This window comes from Microchirus variegatus (assembly GCF_963457635.1).
Source record: "Microchirus variegatus genome assembly, chromosome: 22".
NCBI classification, from domain to species: domain Eukaryota; kingdom Metazoa; phylum Chordata; class Actinopteri; order Pleuronectiformes; family Soleidae; genus Microchirus; species Microchirus variegatus.
Window position 1 is genome coordinate 5,120,719 of NC_139823.1, and position 19,507 is coordinate 5,140,225.

At 40.1% G+C, this 19,507-nt stretch overlaps 1 protein-coding gene across 1 annotated transcript; it reads right to left on the reverse strand.

The window, feature by feature from the left end:
- Positions 1-227: 227 nt before the first annotated feature.
- On the reverse strand, positions 228-16,575 carry LOC310942953 (rho GTPase-activating protein 6; the record flags this gene model as incomplete). Its single annotated transcript, XM_083908427.1, has 12 exons — positions 228-781; positions 2,984-3,231; positions 3,335-3,432; positions 3,877-4,053; positions 5,351-5,499; positions 5,590-5,740; positions 5,821-5,876; positions 5,990-6,185; positions 6,358-6,620; positions 7,707-7,775; positions 8,155-8,314; positions 16,429-16,575. 12 exons carry the CDS (start codon positions 16,573-16,575, stop codon positions 228-230), a joined length of 2,268 nt encoding a protein of 755 aa, XP_083764553.1.
- Between the last annotated feature and the right edge of the window lie 2,932 nt (positions 16,576-19,507).

Consider the following 19,507-nt stretch of genomic DNA (forward strand, 5'->3'; position numbering starts at 1 on the left):
GTTCTCGATTGTGTTGCAAACAATCTGTGAATTTACTGCATATTAAACTGTATTAAAAATATACACCAACATTTTATAGATGCTACAAAATTAAATAAGAGTCAAAACACATCCGAGAACAAGTCGGTGCAATAATGTTGTTGAGTGTCACGATCACCTGATAATGCAATTAGATAAATATGATGATGTGACACATCCTCACTATAGTTCAGAGTCAAAGGGCTTCATCACACCATGGTTTCATTTTCCTTCGACACTATCTGCCACACGTGCCACCTTCCTGTCTGCCAGTCTGGCCTACGAGTGTCCTTCTGTTGTCCAGCTCCAGAGGCGTCTGCTACATCTGCAGTCTGTGAGGCAGAGCTCTGCTGCGACTGATGTGGAGTCTGAGGGTCAGGCTGATGCATTAAGAGGGAGGAGGGAGTGGAGTGTGAAATATGGGCGTCACTTAGAGGTCGAAAGTAGTCAAGGGGAGACAAACTGTTCACTCCGACCTTTAATAATGGATAAGCAGAGAGTCCTGTCCTTGCTGCTAAGTTGTCTGACCTAATGGCTCCTGATTGGCTGCTCATTCCTTGATGTAATGATGATTCAGGCTGTCTCTGTCCTCTCTGGTCGTGAGGAAAACTGCTGCTGCGAGTCACCGGGAGGTGTGGCCTGCATTCTAGCTCACCCAATGAGATGTGTGTAGGCCTAATGGGCAAGTTGTGGTTACCTTGGCGACTGCTCAGCCCCTCTGACGATCCGCACAACTCACATGCCGACATGTCTCCAAGGGAGCCTGGGAGAAACCATTCATTAACATCCAGCTTTCTTCACGCACCTCAAAGATCATCTGCAACAATATGGAAAGAGGGTTCTGTTACCGGCGATGTGATTGGCAGAGACATCTGCGTTAAACAGCTTTCTTTCTTTATTTCTTTATTTCGATCATGTAAACGACAGTGTAAAAAAAAAATATATAATAATAATAAATAAATAAGATAAAATAATAATATAATAAGTGAACAGAAAAAATGTATACACAACATCTCATAAGCAACGCAGTTTACATGAGCGAAAAGGAGTAGGAAGAAGTATAAACTTATCTAATCCTACCCCTATAATTTTAACTATATGTTCTAATTAAACATTTTACACATTACACATTTTAATCCAAATAGTAAGTAATCAAACACCTTGTGTGAATTATTCAATGTACCTCTGGAGAATCATTTCTTTATGTCTCTTTTTAAACATGATTACACTCGAAATGTTTTTGATTTCAGTACTCATATTATTCCACAGTTTTACTCCACAAATGGTGATACAGAAACTTTTCATTGTTGTACGAGCTCTACCAACCTTTAGATTTGATTTCTCTCTTAAATCATAACCTTGCTCTCTTTCATGAAACATTCTCTGAATATTTATTGGTAGCAGATAGTTCCTTGCTTTATATAATACTTGGACTGTTTTATGCTCCACCAAATCAAACAATTTTAGAGTTTTAGATTTCCAAAATAAGTCATTGGTGTGTGCCCCATAATCAACCCTGTGAATAATTCTCATTGCTCTTTTTTGCATTATGAAAAGTGGCTGAAGTGCAGTTTTGTATGTGTTTCCCCATGTCTCTGTACAGTACTCTAAATAAGGAAGAATCAGTGAGTTGTACAGAATATAGAGTGCTCACACCATGTGCCCCAGAAATTATCATTGTCACAAACTGTTGAAGCCACTGAGGGAAAGACACATTGAATGGATGGATGAGTTTGGTTTACAGGTCACACGCACCATTACACACATAGTTCAATCTATGGACAGATGGTTTTTGTGTTCTCGCAGAGTTAGATGAGATCATTGACACCGTCACATGTATACAATAAGTAGGAAACAACATCCAGCAGCCTGTATGTTTACTTTAACCCTTTTACATCGTGCATATCGCAAACGACACTATTGCGCAAGTGCACTTTGCTGTGATTACGCAACAGTTTGTGCCATTGGAAAAATTCCAACGGTTTCTGAAAGCTGTGAAGTTGCAAGTCAAAGCCAACATGTGGTTTTTACGGTAACTTCACACGAACTTTTGCAGGAAGCCGGCAAATCAGCGTCTTTTTCGACAGAGGAGAGAATTGGAAAAACGCCTGTACATAAGTTTCCATTTTTTGGACATTGAGACAAAAACTAATGTTACTTACATTACTGTACAGTTACAGTGTTTTTATAATAAAACTTTTGTTTATCTTAAATTGCCAAAGATGACAGATAGTGAAGTTATTCTGGAAAAATGGCCTAAATCAGTTACTCATTCGGGACTCATGACATTTGCTGGGATTCCTGAAATCTATTTATTTTTTGCTACTCTATACAACTTTTAAAAAATATCCTTTATAAATAAATCGGATTTGATACACATTTCCCAAAAGTTGTAACCTTCGGACAGATCCACTTTGCTGCTTCTATAGTTTTCATTCTTGGAGATTTAATGCATGAAGTTTCTGCGTTTATACATCTCAATATGAAGAGTTAGTGCACTAAGATTGGTTAAAACATTTCCGACACTCGTTATTTCTGTTCAAAATAACTAAATTTTGTCGCCTTTAAATGACTTCAGAGTGAGGACAGGAAATATTAAGTAGTGAATGTAATTTCATTACTATAGTATCATTGCCATTTTCTGTGTATTCTGCCTCCTTAGATCTGCCCTTGAACACAGAGAGAAACCAAATTAGACACTGATTACCATGATCCCACATTTCAATTAGGTTTTCTAATTTCTTTTTTTGTTTTGATTGAGAGACCTCTGGTGGCAGAAATTACATATTGTGAATTTAATGCTCAGGCTGTGCTGAAGAGTGACTGGCTCCAGTTACATACTTAATATACAGACTTGACATCTAAAGTGAATAAGCATCGTCCCATCAATGTACAAATAATTGACCTATAATATATTATACAAACTATAGTATAAAAATACGATGCTGCCATCAATCTAGATCACCTTTGTCAGTGGAGGTTGTAGGAGAGGTACTGCCAGATCTGTCTTTCGAGTGGAAACTGAGTTTGTATTGCTCAGAAAGACTGGAGACTGTGTCTGAGAGTAGACTGCTGTCCTCTGTGTATTTCCACAGCGGTCCATCTGACAGGTCAGGGGAGTTGTTGTCATAGGGAGACACTTCCCCGCTGGACACTTTAATGCAGCGCTCAGTCAGAGAGAAGGGCTCCTCTGCTCTGAGAAGGCCTGGATCGCTGCACAAACAACAGAAGACAAGATCAATTTTGCATCGCCCTATGGCTGCTGACAAGTAAGAGCTACACGGCTATTAATATAATGTGCAATCTGGAAACTCACGAGTCATGAGAGGCTTTCCTCCTGAGTAAGTAATCCACAACATCAGGATCAGTCTCCAGTAAACTCATCAGCACCTCATTCTGCAGGTCAGCAGGAACCTGCAATAACAAAAGCTGTTTTTAATGAAGCTCATAATAATTTATGACAGTCATATAATTATACTCTTTGTTACCGTAATTATTTTATCGCACTTCAACTGACCTGAGGTAAACAATTAGGCACTTATCCACAGTCATCAATCAACAGCATTATCACCACAGCAGCGTGTTTTTAATCAGGTAATTACATCTGGGCCCTTGTTGTTCACAGTACAATCTAAGTTCAAATACCTACTATAACAGAAACAGTGTTATATCTGTATGATATAAAGAAAAAATTATGAACAACAGCAGGGGAAAAGCAGAAATTACTGATGCATAGTTCCCTTAACAGTGTATTTCCATATATCACTGTATTATCTGATTCACAATAAACTAAACTGTATACGGCAAACAAAGACCTGAACTTGGAGAGATTGTCTGATTGAACGCAGCACTACTTACCATAAATAATCTATCATATGTATTGATCATCATTTGGACCACACTGATGATGGCTGTGCTCTCCTCCGCACGGGCAAAACTCTGCACTGCGAACTCTTTGTCTTTCTTTAGCTTCTGTAACAGGTTGGGTCCAAAGACGGTCGCTAAGTTGAGGGACGTCATCTTGTTGCCAATTATCTATAGAAGACAAAAAAAATGGAAAGTATTTGTTTTAAAGCTACACACGTATACATATATACACTGAACAGAATAAACAATAAAACAGGTTAGTGTTGTGACAGGCCAGTGTATGTTGGGGATTGATCACCATAATAAAACTGCATATGAGCATGTGGTCTGCATGAGCTTTACCCCACACTACTTTAAAAGGAAACAAGGGAGCTGAATTCATCTTTTCATGTGCACATGAGCTCACAAACAGGATTGATTTCCGCTGTCAACACACTCTCTGGGCATCTAGGACATTTTTGGGAATGCTCACCTACCTCAGGACTGCCTCTATCAATGAGTCAGACTCTGAGTCTCCATAGTTTGTTTCGAGATATCCAGCTGAGGCTGAGGTAAGAGTACTGGTCTTAAAGGCATGAGAAAATAAAAGAAAGTGCGATGATGTGAGCAAAGTGCATGGTCACGATGCACAAAATGGGAAAATTAGTTGATGCATGTGTTAAAATGAATCAGGTTTTGCTTCCAAATGATGAGTAACAAAGGAAGAAAGGATGGTTAATAATTATATACTCAATATTCATATCACTAAACTAGTATTCTACACACAAGTATCCCCACAATGTGACATTCTTCACTTCCTGTTTACAAACTCATAAACTGGGGAAAATAACAACATGTGATGTTTGACAGCGGCACCATGTTTGTGTATTCACTGTGAATCGGTTTGTCGAGCATCATTTATTCAAGATACTCACTATGGAGAGTCATCCATTCTGGTGCTGTTCTCTCTGGCACTGCGCTGTCTACAAATTAGAACGCTGCAGATTGACAAGCAGCTGTCATACGGCCTTTTGTTGCATTGATCATAATCACATTAAAATTGTAAAAAAAAAAAAAAAAACTCTGCTAGCATCGGTCTGTGACAGCTGCTCATTTCCTGAAGATGTTTTTTTTTTAGATTTCGAGTGAAATTAACGATTGTAAAAAAAAATGTCTGACAGACTGAGTCAGAGTCATGTCGTGTAAAACTCTTCTTTTGGCAACTGCCACTAGATGCTGCTGCAGGAGCACTGACACTACGTTGGACTAAAATGTGCAAGAAACAGCCCAAAACCACAGAAATAGATATAGAGTCAGATGATGTCAGATGTCAGAAAACACAACCAAAATTGTTGTGAAAAAAAAAGCAGTAAAAATCTATTTTTATTAGTTATATATTATTTTACTAATTATTTTGTGTGTTAAGAGTGTGTAACCACAAGCAGGTTACATTTAGTTTTTACATTTAAAAAATGAGGTTCTTTACCTGCTGTCCGTCCTTGTCCAAACTGTCTTCAGCGTGTGCAGCTACAGTCGACAACAAGCAGAGGAGACGATGCAGCGTGTCGCTGTTACACGTCGGCAGCAGAAATATCAGGAGCTGGAGGGTGCTCACTTGGTCTGAATGATCCAGCACTGCAGATACAAAAATGGACAAAGTAAGTCAACAACAACACAATCATGTATTTGTGCAGATCGTGTACACAGCATGTGTTTTCTCCTCACACATCGTGTTGATGAAGGCTGTGTAGAGCTCTTTGGTCAGCAGCGTGTCAGGCATGTCTCTGAGGAACTCTTTCAGCAGAGCAGCCACATCATGGACACTGTTCTCTTCGTCCATGTTCACCTCCCATCCGTGGTCAAACTCCTTACGAAGCTGGATGACACATTGTGAGCATGAATAAACCTCAAATAGCCATAGTTGATGAATTTATTTAAGTGTGGAAATCAAAGCACCTGGCGGACTCTCTTCTTGGAACTCCCAACACGGAAGATTCCAACCGTTTGTAGGCCTGAGCAGAAACAAAGTGAAGCATTAACAAGACTACAACTCATCAAGTGTGTAAATTGAGTGTTACTCTGTAAATTTCCACGCAGAAGCCGTTAACACTTTCATAACGTGTACCGTATTTTTCCAGGTGTTGACAGCAGAGATCCAGCGCCCTGGGCACCTGTCTGTAAATGGGGTTAAGGCTGAGCTTTTTGTCACGCCGCTTCTTCCTGTTGCCAGCTGCCTCTTCTGGCAGAGACAGCTGGAGGGCCTCCAAGAGCCGAGACTGGTTATCATCAAGGTCAGTGATGCAATCCACAGACACACCACCCTGTCAAGCAGATGGGTGACAACATATACAGTCACTGTTTCAAGTCGTTAAATGTAATACAGTCGTTTAATAGCTGCATGGTCCACTCTGCTATCCCCAAAAAGGCTACAAAAAGCTCTGAGAATGTTAACGTGCGAGTATAATCAGACAACAACGCCAACAACCAGCCTACCCTCCTGTGAGTCCGCGGGGCAGCGTCTGGTAAGCTGAGGAGAGGCAATTCATTAGGAGTCTCAGAGGTTGAGCTCAGAGATGACGTGCTGCTGGACAGCTCTTTATTGGCTCTTTTGAAGCTGTAGGTGAGGTGAAGGAAGGACAACATCAGTTCCGTGGGGTCACTGTGCTCCTCCCGCGGGGTCTCGTGCCGCTGCTTGTGCGTGCGGTCGTTGGAAATAACCTGCGACAGCGGTATGCCAAACACCTGCGGCAGAGTCTCTGTGTGAGGTGGCAGAGAGAGACAGGAAGACATAAAAGTTCATCTCTTTCGCTTCAGGTCAACTGGGAAAGGTCAAATTACTCTTGAGGTGTGCCAGTCCGGCCAGTATACAGCATGCATTCCCATTTGGATCTACACTACCTACTACTACTATACCTTTTCATGACTATTTACATAGTAGATAGTGTAGATTCTCACTGAAGGCATCTAAACTATGAATGAACACATATGGAATTATATAGTAAACAAAAACATGTGAAATAACTCTTAGATTCCTCAAAGTAGCCGCCCTTTTCTTTGATTACGGCAGTGTAGTCACCTGAAAGGTTTTCCAACAGCATTGAAGGAGTTCCCAGAGATTCTGAGCATTCTTTGGTGTTTCCAAACTTTTGACTGGTAGTGTAGTATTTTCTCTTCAAAAAAAAATCCCCCTTAAACTCTTCAATAAATGCTGCTCAAAATGAGTAGGAGCACTACCTTCTGAAGGGCACACACACTCAATATACAAAATTAGAGAGTGCATACTCACAGAAATGGCTTTGTAAACAAATGCAGAAAAAGAGGAAAGAGGGGGCAGGCCCCCGCCGGAGAATAAGCTATAATGAATGAACCACCACTTAAGATTGTTTTTGTTATTTCCCTCGACTGCCTGTCTAACGGAGAACATCACTTTCCTGTCAGATTGTTGCAGCAGGCGGGGCAGAGCTCAGCTCTCTCTCTGCAACTACTTTAGTCGGCTGTTAAACTTCTGATCGTACAGCGCTACATGTACAGGTTCATCCAGAGGGATCGACGAGTATCTTTTAAAGTATCAGAGGAAATAAAAGTCTGACAGCGCTCCGTGGCTCTCCCACAGACATAAAAGAGAGCTGTTTATCTTCACTTGTTTGGAAATTTGTTGTTGGAATCCCTTGTATATACACAATTTTCAAGGGAGTGCAGTGAAAATTTCACTGCACTCCCTTGAAAATTCTGCCTAACCCAGGCAAACCGTGCTATATTGGAGAACTGAAACCTTTAAAATATTTAAGCAATACTGCCTTACAATTTAAACCTGACATGAAGTATAATATGACCAGTGTTACCTTTGTCTTTGCTCTTCTCTTTTGAAAAAGAATCCAACTTCTTCTTAAGTGACTTCTTGTGTTTGTAGCCTGAAAAGAGACCGAGGTGTCACATTCCTTGTCACAATCTTAGCATGCGCCATTCCACCAGAAATTCACAGGCTAATTCCCTCAGCTGTTACATAATTCAGGAGAGCAAACAAACAAATGCTGTGCAGAGTGTCAGAACACAAGAATGTATACTGTGGCTTGTGGAGCACAGGCGAAGCACTGCAGTGAATAATATGAAAATGAAAATGTTTGTTTTATGTTCCTTTCATATCCTAAATATTGCTTTAAAAACATCAACAGAATATTGACTTCTCTTTTGTGTATATTTATCCAAACCAAAAGATGCATGTTTTATAAACACACATGCTGTAAAAGAGTAGTAAAATTGCTCTATGTGTGTGTGTGTGTTTTCTCATACTTTTAGGGATGGCGATGTGGCAGCCGAGGTCACGATCCCGAAGCAATCGTCCGAAGGCCACATCCTGCAGACGAACCCTCTCCAGCTCTGAGAGGCTTTGTAAATGGACTGGCTTCAGGCCAACTCTGCATCCTGACACGCTATTCCAGGTGTAGTCACCCTGAGGACGTACACACACAAACACAGACTGAGAAAAAAGACGTCACGCTACACATCTCATGCATTTATCATCGCTGTCACATTGGGAGTTCACGACCAGCACAGTCTCTCCACTGACCCCCACTATGCATGAAGTCACAGACCTATCTGCTTCACTTGTCTGCTCAAGAGAGAACATTAATCACCTGCTGTTGTCTATGACACAAAGTGACCTACATCAGCATCTTTATGTCAGCATTAGGGGCCTTTTGTACTGTCCTTGGTGTTTTTAATAAGGGTTTGAAACAGAATAGAATGTGTTTAACGGCCTGTGTACATATTTCACCCGGATTTTGAATAATCTGCGATCAAGATAAATAGAAATAAAACAACTTTGATCTGTAAACGTTTCTCCAGAATAGATTATCCATTCTGTATCTGAAATCCTCAACCTTTGAGCATCTCCATGTCGAAGATTACTGTACATAGCTTTGATCCAGCACAGTCATATGAGCCATGTTCCAAAGAGGCTTAGTAACTCATTATAAGGATAAGGCTTACACTAAAGTGGCTCACTGGCTTTCAATGAGAATTAGAACTGTGCTACAGTAGCACACGTTTTTTTTCTCTCCTGCACAAAACATCTGCTGTGTTGGCAACAATATGCAATTGAAACATGTACTGTATGTAAACTATCAGCACCATTATAGACCATAATTTGCATTATAGATTAATCTGCCACTTAATCATTCTGAATATACAATGTCAGAAAATGACAATCAATTTGGATTTTCTTTCAATTTTCTGAATCTGAACTGTGAGTAATTTATGTTAATCTGACCTATTGTACAGTATCTCAGCAACCTATACAAGAAGAACTATGCATTTTAAAACAAACAGCCGACTCTAACAGAAACCAGCACAGCTGTAGCAGAATGGGCGGTGGATGGGAGGCCGCACCAAGCATAAATCTACCACAAGTGCATTCTGTTATTCCTTCAATTTTGCACGGCTACAGATGATCGAACATGCAGTACTGTAAATGTACAGTGTGTAACTGTATCAACATTTGTGGTTGAATGTGCACGTTGCAAGTGAACATCCGTCACCTCAGCCTTCATTTCCACATGTGTTTGGAGGAACAACAATGTGTAGCCTCCGGTTATTCAGTAATTCATACAAAGTGGTGATTGTAGTAAGTAAGAGTAAGTCATGTTTGCGGTTTATGCACTCACGCATTCCTCTGGTGTGACTATACTCTGATGCAATAGTAAACTGGGTTCTCACACTTTCTCCACATCATCAGCAAAGTGACGTCACTAACAGCAACGCCGATGGCTGGAATTCCAGGTAATGTGCACAGAATGTTCATGGAAAAAACCCTTTAGCTTTTCCACCATCATAATAATGGGCTTAAGTCTGTCATGTTAAGGCAAGACATTTTAATGTATACACACTATCTACATATTTACTGACAAAGTCAATATGATCAAAGCTTATTGTAAACATATTCTTTAGTAATTTTGCAATATGTTACTTTATCAATTTATCCCAATTTTATCCTTTTAACAACACTAGCATGTATTATATCAACAGTAATTCATATTATAATGATTAGCATTCACCTAAAAGCTCTCATGTTTCTGTGGCCACACACCGAGGTGCACAATTACTGTTTTGTAGTGAGCTGTGGAAAACAATGAGAGGAAATGTGCAAGGTAATTCATACAATAGATTGAAAGCTCAGATTGCACCAATCAACCGCACTTGAACTGGATCCAGTGAGGTGATGAATATTCCTCAGCGTTCAGGAAGCCGTTCAATGGGGGGCATGAACGGAAAGGTTTTCCACACGGGCCCTTGCTGCTTTTTGTGCACTTCTTTGTGTAGATGACGTCCACACACTGAATTAAATTCTGGGTTGTTTTTTTTTTACATCAACTGTTTCACACCTGTTTTTTAGTAATACAGAGATGACAAACCTAAAATAACTGGGGTGTCCTTCAAAGATGGGGAAAGTACCAACAATAACACAAAGTCCTTCAATCACACACACACACACGCACGCACACACACACACATCCTCTTCAACAGAGGACACACACTGTTTGACATGAACTGTTACACTTTAACACACTGTGTCACAATCATGAGCATCTATCTAGTTTACTACTACTGACTGAGTGCTCTTTGCACCTTATTTATTTATGTTGTTTACTCAGTATTGATAGTATGTATCTGATTATGTTTACATAGTTGTTGGTTTTTGTTTGTTTTTATGACAGGCACAGTTACAATTAATAATTTCAGAATTACATTAATAATGAATTGGTGTCATTAATTATTTGTTAGTGTTAGCACAACGTCATTCATGCTTTCGTGCACTTATTAGTAAATAACTAGCTTCCCTAAAAGGCTCGTTAATTTAAAAAAAAACAAAAAAAAACGGTTAAATTAAACCATACAGTCTTAATTTAAATCCTTTTTTTCTAAGTGGTGCTACATTGACGTGACATATCGACAAAAGAAAAGCAGCAGTGCACTCACAACAGGACAGGCGATGCTCCTCTGAGGACACGGATCCTCCATGACGACACACTCCACTTTTACTCCTCAAACAAACTTAAACTTTAAAGTTAATGCTAATAACTGAGCCGACGCCATGATAGCTCACATGCTAGCAGAGAGTCTGAGAAGAACCACCACAGAACAAGAACACGGGGACGTGAGCGAGTACTGATTAAAACCCACGGTGAAAAAAAGCTGAGCTCACCCACTAGCACTGAGGACATTAAACCAGGAGGGGGCAGTGTTCTCTCTGCCTGTTAGACTGACTGCATGTTAAAGTTAGCTGACAGCAGAAACAGCCAGGACACACGTGGAAATACAATAGTTTCTATTAAATGGAAGCAGAGTTAACTAAAAATAAAGTTCAAGGTTTTTTTTTCCTTTTTTTTCTATTTTATTTCATTTGTGGTCGACGTTTTTCTCACACAGCTGAGCACGTCACCACTTTTTGGGGAGACTAATGCTGCCTTCACGTGCTATTGGAAGTACAGGTGAGTTACGTTTAAGTGCTTTTGTTGTGGGTAAAACAATATTTGATTTGTTAATTTACCTGCTAGAGTAGAGTAAAGGGAGGATGAAGGGAAATGTGTAAACTGTGAGTAGCCTTGGTATTTTATAGACTAAATCACTGGTGTAGTATTTTGAAAATATATTATTTCTAATTATAATGAGGGAAAAATCATACTCTTTGCGATCTTGTAATGTCAAAGGTTAGCTTGACTCAGGAACTTGTGTATCCAAATTATCTCGTTATTAAATCACAACACGAGGGGTGTTCAAGTGCATTTTGCACATAGAAAACTCATATTTACCACAACAACAATTCACTTTCAGTCAGTTCACTCCATACAGTTGCTGAGGATGCACCCTAACCCTTGCACCATTATCACAGTTTGACGATGTTTGCCAGCAACCACAATAAAAGTTTCCTATAAAGAACAACTGTTTGTGTGTTTGTCTTTTTTACATATAGTATCTGTGTTTGCATCTAAATTAAATTTGTCTTTAAGGACAGTGCCCAGATACTTAACAAGCCACCATTGCTGATAGAACCGTGAGAAAAACGAAGAAGAAAGAAAACATGAAAGCTTTGTCTGACAAGTCTAGCTTATGCTAACTAAATCAGGCCGGGGCAAGTTCAAGACTACTGCTGAACTGTATGTACATCAGTCAAAAAGACATGTAAGTCATTAAGTACATGAAACATCAAAATGGATTTTGGGCTTTGTGTGTTACAGAGAAGAACGTTATTGTTGGAGAAGCTGAGATTCATGAGGAAAACACAATGTTCCAGCAGTGGCTTTATAACTAAGGTTTCAGGTTTCAAGTTTTCGGATTCCTGTGAGCTGTTTATGCTTCAGGATGTATAGATTTAAACTCCTCCTTTGAGGTCGGACTAATGCAGATGGGTCTCCAACCAAAACACAACACACACACACACACACACTCTGGCTGCATCATTCATCACTCACCTCAAACGGCATAAAGGCTATAGTGGAACACTCTGGTTGGCCTTATGGCCCACAACACAATATTGGTTTTTGAAATGTAATATTTCAAGTATATTAATGTCCTAATTGTGCTTGCCACTATTATGCCATGTTAAATCAGAAATCGTATGGAGAGAATAAACTAATCTGTGCATGGATTGGGAGGAATTCTCTCTCTCTCACACACACACAAACACAGGTTGAAATAAAACACATTCATTCCATCTATGTTGCTTGATATAAATTCTACGCACACATGTTTGAATACCATCTCGTTTCAGCCCTGAAACTTTGTCCCGATGATTAATGTCCTCATTTGGCCACTACACCACTACATCAGAATGATGAATGACTCCCTCCCAAGGCTTTTGTAAGTTCCTGCAGTTTACAAGAAGAGTCTGAGCAAACTGAAACAGGCATTCACGATTCTCAAGTTGCATCTGATCTGGCTGTTTTCAAGCGAAAAGTATGTCTCGTAAGTATTTTGCTTTGTACAGAATGAATGAAGATTAGATTGCACACTGCATAGGGTCCTTTAGGTCTCCCACAGACACAATTTCATGCAGACTAGGGAAAAGAAAGAAAGAAACATTTGGATTTAAACAGAGTGCATTATTTTTCAATTAACTCACAAAGTCTTCATATCCAGAGGGTAGTCTAGGCTAAAATTAAATGCAAAATCAGCACAGAACAACAAGTGATCCACGACAGTCATCCTTTAACAATGTTCAAGGGCATGCAAAACATTTCAGGAACACGGTGTAAAATAAAAGAGGAAGCACATGAGAGCTCTCTTTAGATCAAAGGTAGAGAAGAGCACAAAGACTAATTTAACCTAACCAAAACTGACTGTTCAACCCCAGTATATTTTTATATATTTTACAATTTTATTAACATAACAAAGGCAGGTTGCCAGAGATTGCATAATGACAGTAACTTGTTAGGAAACCACTCTTTTTGATGGGTTAATTTTGTTCAGCTTGCATGGTTATGTATGGAGTTCATGTTTATCACTTTTTGACACGTAGATTGTACAGTATGTCGTATTCGAGTGACCATCCATCCATCTACCGCTTTATTCTCCACTGGAGGGTCGCGGGGGGTGCTGTGCCAATCTCAGCTGACCTAGGGCGATAAGCCGGGTACACCCTGGACAGTTCGCCAGTCAATCACAGGGCCACACATGTAGAGACAAACAACCATTCGCACCTACGGTCAATTTAGAGTCAATTTACCTAATCCCCAGATTGCATGTTTTTGGACTGTGGGAGGAAGCCGTAGAACCCCGAACAAAACCCACACACACACACACATGGGGAGAACATGCAAACTCCTTGCAGAAAGGCCCTTGTTCCAACGGGGCTCCAATCTGGGTCTTCTTGCTGCAAAGGCAAAAGCGCTAACCACTACACCAACCGTCACCCATAAGAATCTGAGCTCTGATATCTGAGACCTGGCCAGCACTATAATGCAAATAAAAGTTCAGAACCATCACCTGCAACCAGATTAGTCCTATTGGACGACACCAGCTGTAAATCCAACTGGTGTCCACTCGTATGGGTCATACTTCAACATCTGTTTTCCTTGGGAACGGAAAGTCATATTTTTACCTCTGGGTTTGCTTCAGCAGGAAACCAGAAGACAAAGTCCATTTTTACAGATGGTATATGGTCGTATTCCATCCATCCATCCATTATCTACCGCTTTATCCTCCACCGGAGGGTCGTGGGGGGTGCTGTGTCTACCTCAGCTGACATAGGGCGATAGGCGGAATACACCCTGTACAGCTAGCCAGTCCATCACAGGGCCACATATAGAGACAAACAACCATTCACTCACACCCACGGTCAATTTAGAGTGACCAATTCACCTAATACACAAATCTGCATGTCTTTGGACTGTGGTAGGAAGACAGAAATATGTGCCTGAGGGACTGCAGCCAAGGATCAGGTCATGCTGTTGCATGGTGAGAAATAAGAGTGGAGCCTTCCTTCATGTAAACCAGATGTCTCTGCTTTTTATCTCAGCTCAGACCCCGGTTGACTGCACCTCTAATGGAGCACAGTGACATTTGGCCTATGGAAAACATAAGTTCATTTTAAGAATACCACTCTGACACAGCTTTTAAACAAGTTGCGTTTGATTGTGCTCCCGCCAGCAACCACTTTGTTATCATCTGAATTGTATACATACACTACTGCGTGAGCACGCACATTGCAATGATATATTTGAAGTGACTATAAACTCACCATTAGCATTAGCTCCTGGTATGCATTTAGACCAACTGGATGGCCTGAGTTAACTCCCAAGACATATCATACATCTCATTATAGGAGAGTCATGTCGCTGACTGCTGCAGCAGTTTTTCTCCTAAAGGTGAAATACTGTCAACCCCGACTTTAGAGATGTTACTGTGACTGTATATTACAAAGGGTTGTCACTGAGTGTACTGCCACTCGGATATTTGCACACTCACAAGCCTCATTACTGATCTTTGCATAGAAAGGGGCATTTACTAGCTGTCAGTGTGAGCTGACAGTGAGATCATGTGAGGAAGTATCGCACACACACCCAAGACTACAGCTCAACTAGTACGAGTTGTACTTTACAGCTGTACGGTCTGCACATTCCTCAAACAGTATACATAATGACAACAACTGGAACCACAACATTATTGCAACATAGCTGACGCTGTCACAGGCAATGTAGCTCAAAATGTTCGAACAGCTCTGCAAAGCTGAGCAGAACGCGTGACCTTCTGAGGATAAGAGTGTAGGCAGCACACACACGAGCGCTCCCCGAGTTATAAATCACCTTCAATATCCTCTCTGACGCGGAGCTGTCTCCAGGATTAATCAGCTTCAATCAGATTTACTGTGATTACATTTCTGCGAGCTCTGGCTGTAGGATTTTGGGCTCTTGTTGACGACTGACAAAAGAGACTAGATACCCGCTGGTGTTCATTAGAAGCCTATTCTAATGTCACATCTGTGATACATTTCCATTAAACTAAACAAACAGCGTTGCCATGAGGACCGATTTAAGCACAGCAGTAAAGATCGTCTCAAATTGTGAACATGTGACATGTAAATGCTATAAATCTATATACTTATATGCTTTCATTGCACTTAAATGCAGGGATAATTTAACTGAAAAAAATGTGCTTTTACTGCTGATTTATCTTTTGAACAAGTACATAAATCAAATTATTCCCTCGAATATCTGGGTCAAAAGAGAAAGCCTCATACAGAGAACTTTGAAAAACAACTAGGACTATTGTAAGTCATTCCACCTTGTTATTAAATATTCATTTAACTAATGGGCTTTGCACAGATTCACAGTTTTAAAGAAATCATTAATCACTAATAGCCATGTCTTTTTAAGAATGAGAAACACTTATTGCCACATTGATGTGACAAGAGTCGCACCTCTTTCACTACAAAACAGCAAGTCCGCACAAGTACTATAGTTCCTGTCTACATCATTTCAACAAAAGGAATGACTGAATCAAAGATCCACGCACACAGTTGTGTCCTTATTAGTCACAGACTTGGTGTTGGTGTTGAAATAGTGGAAGACAAGTGCTGTTGTTTTTTCCATTCATTCCCCTTGAGAACAAATAAATGAACATACAGCATGTGCAGCAAATAATACAAAATAAACTAGAACATCTGAAGGAAAAACAACACTGTACTGTAATTACTGTCATACACTGTTACAGCACTGTGCTACTTAGAAGTATTCCACCCACTTCCGGAATTTGGATACTGTACACAGCTGCTCCTGAGTGCTGTGTAATTACCGTAATGAGTAAAAGTCCAGAAATAAATATATTATTTTCAAACTGTTAGCCAAGTTTAAGTACATGCTGCATGACTATTAAAGCTCTTCTTTTTTTTTGCCAAATTATGACTTTTTATTGACTTGGTTTGGATCAGGTTCAGTCCAAAAATACAGTTATGTCATTAGAAATAACACACACAGTGTTTGTGTGTGTGTGCATGTCTGACATGTCACACTTGCTCAAACGTGAAAACAGGTACATTCACTTGCTGCTGCAGCTTCCAGGTAAACTGACCTTGTACAGCGGCTCCTCAGCTTCGGTGCCATAATATCGCATGAGCGCCGGGTCCAGGCTCCTGGTCTGTCTCAGTCTGCGCCTGGAGATAGTTTGGGGGCTTCGGGAGCACGAGAAAACGCTGCTGAGCAGTCCTTGAGCCGACATGTCTCTACTGGCTGTTCAGGTTGTGGATGAAGTGATGAAAGAGAAGAGTCATGTCTCTGCCACAAGTCCGAACGGAACTAAAGGAACTGAGAGCGGCGACAGCGGCAGGGTTCCCGGACTGACGTGCGGCTATTAGGAAATAGGCGCCTGGAGTCCCGTGTCACCTCCTCCTCATCCTCCCACACACACTCACACACACACACACACACTCACACACACTGACTCACTGCTTCACTAACTTCTCATTTGTTATTACCTCTATATACTATGAACAAGAAGTAGCGAGTAATTAAGTGTACGAAGAGGAATTAATTATTTATTTTAAAAGGTGATTACGCACACTGTAAAAAAAATAAAAAATACACATACTGTAAAAATAATAGATAGATAGATAGATAGATAGATAGATAGATAGATAGATAGATAGATAGATAGATAGATAGATAGATAGAGTGTATTTCCGATTAATTTAATGTTATATTCATTGAAAAAGGTAATTTTCCCTTCAAATATAAGGACATTTCTAAGTGACCCCAAACTTTTGAACGGTAGTGTAGATAGATAGATAGATAGATAGATAGATAGATAGATAGATAGATAGATAGATAGATAGATATAGAACAAGCTACTGTATATTAATTTTACAGCTTATGAAAACATGCTACAGATGGATAAATGAGTATGTATTTCAATTTCTGGATTACTGTATCAAATTTTAAAGTTTCTTCACCCGTTATACAGTAGGTTTCTTTATTTGTCTTGGGCAAGAGGACCACGCTTCAGTGCAATACAAGACTTAAAAAAAAAACCATAATAATAAATAGATAAACATGAACTATATGCAATGTATGTAGTGCATACAAATTTGTACCTACCTCCATACATGCAGTGGTTACCTTCCTCCCCCCATGATGATGAACGAGTGTTTATGGTGATTATGCTTGCATAATAGAGGAACCCTGTACTTCCTCCCTGAATTCAATAAAACATATTACACTCTGAGAAATAAGGGTTCCAAAATTGTCCTTCTACAATGGCTGAGGTTCAACCTGGAACCATTTGCTTCTGAAAAACCCTTTCCAGAAGAAAGGGTTTTTCAAGGGTTCTTGGTAACACTAATGGTTACAGTAAGAACCATTTGGACCCAGAGAACCCATTAAAACCCCTTTCCTGAATAAAGGGTTTTAAAGGGGTTCTTGGAGGAACCCTCCAAAAGGGTTCCAGGTGGAACCTTTAGCCAAAAAGGGTTCTCCTATGAGGACAAGCCAAAGAACCTTACATGGTTCTACTTAGCATTTTATTTCTAAGAGTGTAGGGAAACAACTTAGTGGCATGCCTGATGGTAGCCTGTTAATACCGATCTTGTAATCTTATTCGCTTATTCGTCTTCACCAAAATGTTAATCTGAGATTTTTTAGCCTTGACTGTCAGGTTTTCCGAACCAGCAGGTGATACCGTATCTAAGAATGGATTCCATTGTTGTATATGAAAAGGCTTTAAAAAATGTTAAAGTAAAAAACTCTCTCATGTGTCTCGGTCATCAAACTCACTGTCCTGTATAATATTGCTGCTCTCTGTGTCTAGATGTATGATTAATTATGTGTTTTGGGTTTTACAAAAAACGTGTGATAAATGCAGGGTTTTTTTCGTGGCCCATGGAGGAAACATCAAACACACTTCAGAGTTAGTCAGAGAAACACTGGACAGACTGTACCCACATTCACAGTCCTCCCTTGACCACACTCCAGGCAGTTGAGATACTTGGCATGTCGTGCCCTGGGAAAAGAGCCTTCCTGTGGGAGCCCCAGGGAAGGGACCTGTGCGATAACATGACATGTGAACCAGTACTGTATGGCCACGATAAGCCTTCATCAGATACCAGCGTCCACCAAACAGACAGGGGAAGTGGTGATAAGAGGGCTGCTTGTGCGTTTGATCCACTTATTTGGTGGTGCCATGAAGTTTACAGTAAAAGTTAGACCAGATTCTCCTTCAATTCTCATAATGTCATTTCCACGTCCACTAACCTTGTAAGGGGATATCACCACAGAGATTTGGCCCACGCTGGTCCTTTAGGAGAGATTTTAGGTATCCGACTCTGTACTTTAACAGAGGGAAATTACTCTCCATGTACGTAGGTACCATAATAACAATATAATTTATAAGCTGTTTCTTAAAGTAAATTATCATTGCAGGCTTTCCAAGGTACACTTTACTGTGTAATATTATCCACTATAAATACAATTAGCACTGCATTGAGCAGCCTGCTGGCAGGAATGCTGTCACACTGGAGCCACAGAAGGCTTCTGGTTATGTGTGGAGCATAATTTCCCTGTGCTTTATTAGGTCGCTTCTGTCAAGCTATTACATTTTGAGGCTTGTGGCAAAACAGGCATTGTATCGCTCCTCTATAAGATTAAGACTTAGGATGAAAAATGATATTAGAATGTGTATCAGCAACACTTGGGAGAGTTCTATGTGAGTGGTTTTTACTTGCGGTCCTTATTGGTAATTGCTAAAGGAAATCTCTTGTTTGTGTTGCTGATAAACTGTGGATGAGTCAGCATGGCATGAGCCGAGTGGGCAACATCCTCCACTTCACAGACTACTAGACTATGAACACTAGATGGCAGCAATGCACACATTGCAGTGCTAATTATATTATATTAATTTAGAGACTTGTGTTGACCAGACGGCCTCAGAATCCAGTCTGAGACAGAGTGACTCATCATTTTGTAAGAATGTCACAGTGAACTTGGTGCTTAGCTCACAGATCAGACATAAGACATAATACAATAATACACAATTTCAAATTAATAGTGCTTGTTTTTATGGTGTTCCCTTCATAATAAAGCATATATATGATGCAAAATGGCTCTATAAATAACACAAACATGTCGACCAAATGTAATGCCTTTAATAGTGTGATAAT